The 6,409-nt window shown below is 28.1% G+C and overlaps 1 protein-coding gene and 1 long non-coding RNA gene across 2 annotated transcripts; one reads left to right on the top strand and one right to left on the bottom strand.

The window, feature by feature from the left end:
• Nucleotides 1–168: 168 nt before the first annotated feature.
• On the top strand, nt 169–1,024 carry LOC119664838. The gene is made up of 3 exons (XR_005251298.1): nt 169–255; nt 318–371; nt 427–1,024. It is a non-coding gene; the product is annotated as an uncharacterized LOC119664838 (long non-coding RNA).
• A 1,390-nt stretch (nt 1,025–2,414) lies between these two features.
• LOC119664839 (protein sidekick-like) lies at nt 2,415–6,406 on the bottom strand (the record flags this gene model as incomplete). The annotated part of the gene is made up of 5 exons (XM_038074211.1): nt 2,415–3,012; nt 3,687–4,021; nt 4,202–4,522; nt 5,921–6,199; nt 6,271–6,406. Coding segments are annotated over 5 exons (1,314 nt in total), but the record flags the coding sequence as incomplete, so codon positions are not given.
• Between the last annotated feature and the right edge of the window lie 3 nt (nt 6,407–6,409).

Consider the following 6,409-nt stretch of genomic DNA (forward strand, 5'->3'; position numbering starts at 1 on the left):
TTTGCACAAAAGCTTCCTTGTGCATCCTTTTGCAGCGAATTGCTTTCTGACGTTTTTGACGTTTGCAAATGTTTGTTTACATTTTTACTTTTTTACATGTGCGCGTTTTTTAAATTGAATAAAATTTAATAAAATAAATAAAGTTAGTTAAAGAAATTGGAGTTTAATAATTAATGTAATAAAATTATTTATATAAACGAAATTTACTTTTGTTTAAATAACTCCAAGTGACGCGCGTGAAGTAGTAGTGCAAAGGTATTTATAATTTTTCCCAATTTTGCTAAATGATAATTATATTTAATAAATTCATTTATAAGAATGTCCAACTATTGAAGTATGCTGTGGACGAGTGTGCTGGGAAATGATTCCAGGTAAGTATTTATTTATTATCTCGATGTTAATTTTAATACACTTTATTTCTTGCAGATGATTCACCAACAACAATAAAGCCATTGTATGTAAGTTGGAAATTTGTACAAAATTTCCATCCTTACAGCTTCTAGTTTATTCAGAAGTGGTGATGAACTCTTCACAGAGATTCAAAGATCTTAAGAACTTTTTGCTCGAAAACTCCCAGTACTGCTTCATCATACAATGATCGTGTTCATACTTCTGTACTATACAAAAGAAAAAATAGGATAAACGACCTAATGAGAATATTGATTAAGTTGTATTGTATGTAAATAGAGCACTACATTCCAATCGCCTTTTGTGCCCATAGTAGCACATATTGGGAATGTTAATTCTTCATCTGATCTCTATGTTAATATCGTTGTTGTTAGTCTAAAAATTATGTAATTGATTAAAAAATTGTATTACATAAAATTATAAATTGATAATTGAAAGTAGGAGGCAGAATCATGGATTATTGTTTTTGGAGATAACTACAAAATTTCGTGGTTTATTATCGGATAACTGGATATACGTATGTACCATCAAATTACCATTATTGCAAAATAATATAAATAATAAACATACATTTTTCATTGTTCGTTTGAATAATGTATTTCATGGTGCAAATCAATGCATTACACAATTTGTGCGATGTGATCCTCAATAACACAAATAATAACATATTTTTTTGAAGATTTTCCATTTATTTGAGTTCATATACAAGTATATTTAATACTTTTTTGTTTCGAAATATTTAGTTTCTAACTTATAATTAAAAGTAGATGAACGCGTTGTGAGTGAACCTAATTAAAATTCTCAGACATGATTTAGACTTAAATTTATCTACAATTTTATTTTGCTTATTTAAACTACAATTGATGATAATAATTTCATTTATATAATTATTTATAATATTTATTTACTACTTTTTCAATTCAGATTTGTTCTACTTGAATGGAACAAGTTGTATAATTTTAAACTAAAAATATTTCTATATAAAATCTTGTATTCACCTTAAAATAAATTAGTTTTACATTTAGGTCATAAATTTTTGTTCAATACACATACATACATACATATCTAAATCAGTCAGTTTAGTTAAAAATTTCATTAAACAATTATAATTTCATTTATAAATTATTACTATAATGAATTTTTAAAAAACTTTTACTTAACTTTTTTGCTATATTTTTAGTTTAGAGTAGAACATAAATATGGCTTAAATAACTTATAATTAATAAATTGTTTATATAAAAATAAAATTATACAAAGTAGATATGCGCTCCAAAGAAACCGATTGTATCGGCTTTCAGTTTGTTATTAAATAATTTATTAATTATTTATATTTAAATAAAAAGTGTTAAAAGCATTTACTTCATTTAATTAATAACTTATAACAAGTTAATAATAAATTGTAGTTTTATTAATTCATTTGTTTAAGTATAAAAAAACTAAAGCTAAAGCTAAATTGTAGCTGCATTCTGTGTTGGGTTTTCGTTTAGTTATAAAAATAAATATATACATTTTTAAAATTTAGCACATAAAATAATGAGATTTCGTAAACATTCATGAACACATACAAACATACTTCAGATGATTTTTTGATATTATGTCATAATTTTGGAAGGTTTTTAAAGACATTTTGGACCCAAATGACGAATGTTCTTTAAAACAAATACATATTCAAATTAAAATAATTAAAGAAAATATTTGATTGTGTTTCACATCAAAACTGAAGCAATAAATTAATAAATTTTCAAATCAAAATACATTATTAATCATTATTAATTGAATTTTGTGACAATCATATACACATGCTCAGTGCAAAAGCTTTCATCACATGTTACAGATATTTGCATTTACGCATAAAAGAATTACCATTAATTTCTTAAATAAATTAATTAACATTTTTAATTGCAGTTTTTCATTAAAAAGATTTTCGCACAGAGTCAAACTCAAAAATAAAGTTTGGCTTTCTTTAAAAAATTGAATAAATTTAATTAAATTAAATTAAATGAAAATGTATATAAAAAACAAGTACATAAAATTGTATATAAAACAGTTCAGTCAACATTCACACTACACAAAAACATAATTAGATTAATAATTAATTGCGCTAATTTAATTCTAAAAATATTTTAAATTAAAACAAAAATCATCGTAGCTTAGCCCTCTTAATTTTAAAGTTTTTTGCATTGTCAAAAAATTAAAAAAAAACGGCAGTAACCTTCACTGGCACTCACAAACACATTAAAACTTGTATAGGTTTGTGTGTGCGTGTTTACTAACGTATGTCTAGTCTAAAACAATTTTGTTCTTATCTTAATAAATCCATGGAATTTTGGTTTTACGTGTTCCTTAAAACTCTGTTGATTGTCAGACAAATGAGGAGAAGCCAGGCAATGGTGCTCTCGATCTGGCCATATTATTGACAATGATTTGACCGCCATTGAGACTCATCACTGCACTACCCTCCGGTTCGGAGTCTGTGTAACTTGAATAATTTCGCACTGGCTTCGTTTTCTTCCAGGATTGACGCAGCGAGTCGTTGACATTTGCGTAGTGATTGACAAAAGAATGTGGATCCGACCGCACACTCTCGTTTTCGCTTTCCGAATGCTGAAATTGTATAAGGAGATGATGATCACATTTTTTAAAAAAAAATTATTTGTGAGGATCTTACATTTAATGTGTTAAATATATTAATTCTAAGCTGTAATAATTGAGCAGGCTAGAACAAATATTTTATATTAAATTGATATATAAATAGAAAAACAATTGTTATATATCAAAATTCAAAATTTTTGTGTTGTGTGGTGTTTATGCTCTTAAGAAAGGTAAGAATATGTCATTTCTATTGGAAGTGAATGATAAAATCCTACACATAAAATCTGCAATGAAATTTCTTCAATAATCAGATACTTATGTTGTTTCTTCTGAATAACAATAATATATGTAAATAGCATGGGCTAACATTCCAATACAATTTTCAAATTTTATATATTGAGCAATTATATTCTTTAAAGTATGAAGAAGACTGAATTGTGTCTTAATTGAAGAACAACTAATTTATATGATTGATTTGGCGACAGATACATATATGGATGTATTATATATTTAATATAGTATTGCTTATATAATAAATGTTAATCTAAGGAATATGTACGAAGGACAGATACCTTCATTAGTATCAATCAAGACATGTAAATTAATATTAAGTATATACCTAAACGCATGTCACTGTTATCTGTTTCGGTATATTAAGCAGAAATAATTTTAATTTTATATTTTACCTGTGATGCTTCAGACGAACTAACTTCGGATGGTTTTTCCGTCACACTACTATCATCTGGGTTCTCATCGTAGCATTTTAAGCTCTCCTCATCGCTATGATATGCCACTGAAGCTGGAGAAGGTCTTGGTGGACTCTTGCCAAGTTGCAAACTTGTTGGTGGTCGATTTGTTGATTTTCGTCCCAACGTACCAAGTGTACCACGACTTAAAGTGCCAGCACTATTCAGTGTGCCTGTACCAACACCATGTCGTGAACGATACAATTCCAAAGCAAGCTCCTGCCGTTCATCGATTGACATAGCCATTGACTCTTCTAAAGTTTTCTGTGCTTCTTCTGCATTATGGTAGCAAAAACAGTAAACGGTAAAAAGAAATAAAATAACAAATATAATTAAATGTTGTTTGCACAATTTAATTTGAGGACGACAGCGCACACAACAGTCGCCGCTCCATAACATTCTGTATAATTTATTTAGTTTTTACTTCACTTTTCATTCTATTGCTGTTAACTTACGTTTATATTTATAGCTTTTACTCTTTACGCACAGCACTGCTATTACCATGATTATTATGACAATGGATGTGGCAGCTAAAGCAACCATAAACCACGTTTGGCGGTAAAATGGTTTATGCTGCAGATAACCGTATTCCAAATGCAGTTTAGAAGGTGTCAGTATTGAGTCCTTTGAATAAACTGGGAACGATATGCCGTAACGATTGTAGGCAATGACGCGGAATGTGTAGGCGGTGGATGGTAGTAAACTTTGATAGCTGACAGTAAAATCCTGCATGGTGCCAGTGGTCGTTCGCGTAATTGTCTCCCAACGAGAATCGTCTGTAAATATGCGAAAGAAACAATTTTATTTATTTTAATACAGCGATATGCATTCGTAAATGTGCAGGTTGATTGAATTAATGGCTAAATTTATGTTTAAATGCGCGGTTACAGATTCTAAGCAAAGTTACTCAATTCGAAGGATCTTAAATATTAATTGAATTTTAATTTATCACAGACTAAATAATTTTGTTACAATTAAAAGTGCAAATGAAATGATTTAAAATTTTAAAAATTAAAAATTTATTTCCATTTTTCCCATTTGAGTCTTCCATCGTAGAAAGCACACGATAAACACTTTATTGAAAAGAACAATGTTCTAAGAATTTTATGTAAGTATTTAGAATAAAAAAAATTTTATGTTTAAAATACAAAATGCAACAAAAAAAAAAAAAATTAAATACTACTGATAAAACGCAGTTACAACAGAAATCTTACAAAATCTATTACAGCGTTGAAAACATTCAATAATAAAAATAATTTAAAATAATTTAGTTTTACCTTATTTTTGAAGTAAGGTTAATATATAGAAATTTCCATATTTATTTCTCAAGGCTTAGTCATGACTTGAGGTTATCAAACGGAGAACTTTATTCTATTGGTTGATATTTCCTATCTCTAAGAGATTTTGTTATTTACCACGTACCGCAACCAATTATTATGTGGATCTTTTGAATATAATTGGAATAAATGATTCCTTATATTTATAACTGAGTGATAAGATCAGATCATCAGGTAAAAAATTTGGAGCAAGTGAAATGAACATAATGAAATAAATGAAAACACAAGCGATTTGAATTTTAATCTAAATATCTTTATAGTCAATAAATGCGGTCATCGTAACACAACTGCTAATTTAATTCATATAAGAAGCTATTTTTAAAGCATATAAACTTATTCTATTATAAATAGTTTATAAAACGTAATTGGTTTATTATAAAATTATTTTTTTTTTATATAATAAATTTATGAACCAAGCGTTAAGAGTTATAGTGAGATTTAAGACCTATTGATGATGATGACAGTGATGAGGATGCTGATAGTGATAAATGAAAATGTTTTATATATCAAATATGTAATATTGATTGATACAACTATTTTGCATATTTTTACTTATTATAGAATACATGCATTATTATAAGAACAAATACTCACAAATAAATGTTGGCTCTCCTCTTTCTACTCAAGCAAGTTTAGAAGCGTAATTTTGTAGATCAATCAAATAAATAAAAATACATAAAGAAAGAAATTTTGTACATTAAAAACCATTACCAAAAAATTAATTAATTCGTCAGACTAAGAACCAATTATAAGCAAGTACAATCAAAATAAATATAAAACCATTCCATCAAGTAAATATAATACTTTTTACATATTTATTTAAAAAAAACTACTTACCGCGCTTTTTTGCTTCAATGTAATAGCCAAGTATTGGCCCTCTGCCGGAAGGCCCATTAAGCCAATGCATTTCTACACTCGAAAGTGTTTTAGCAAGAATTAAGTCTCTAGGTGCTATTGGAGAGCCATCCTGTGGACCAGTTGTCACATTTTCGCTAACAGCTGGACCATAGTCAATGGTTTGTGCTCGTACCGTAAATGTATAAGTAACTTCTTCTTCTAGATTTTGTACAAGTAAATTTGTGTTGGAAACCTTTTGTTTCACTTGTTTGCTGAATTCTATAACAGATGTAAAATTTATTCGAAACATTTGCCTACACCTTGAATCTTTAGCTTTACAATGGACTTACTTTCGTTTTCCTCGGTTGTCTCATAGGTTACCAAGTATCCAAGTATTTCACCATTACGAAATTTTGGGACGTCCCATGATACTTTAAGGCTTTGCATTGTTATATCTTCAAATCGTAAATTCAATGGCGCACTTGGCAG

The sequence above is a fragment of the Teleopsis dalmanni genome, unplaced genomic scaffold (genome assembly GCF_002237135.1).
Source record: "Teleopsis dalmanni isolate 2A unplaced genomic scaffold, ASM223713v2 unscaffolded_contig_2723, whole genome shotgun sequence".
NCBI lineage: Eukaryota > Metazoa > Arthropoda > Insecta > Diptera > Diopsidae > Teleopsis > Teleopsis dalmanni.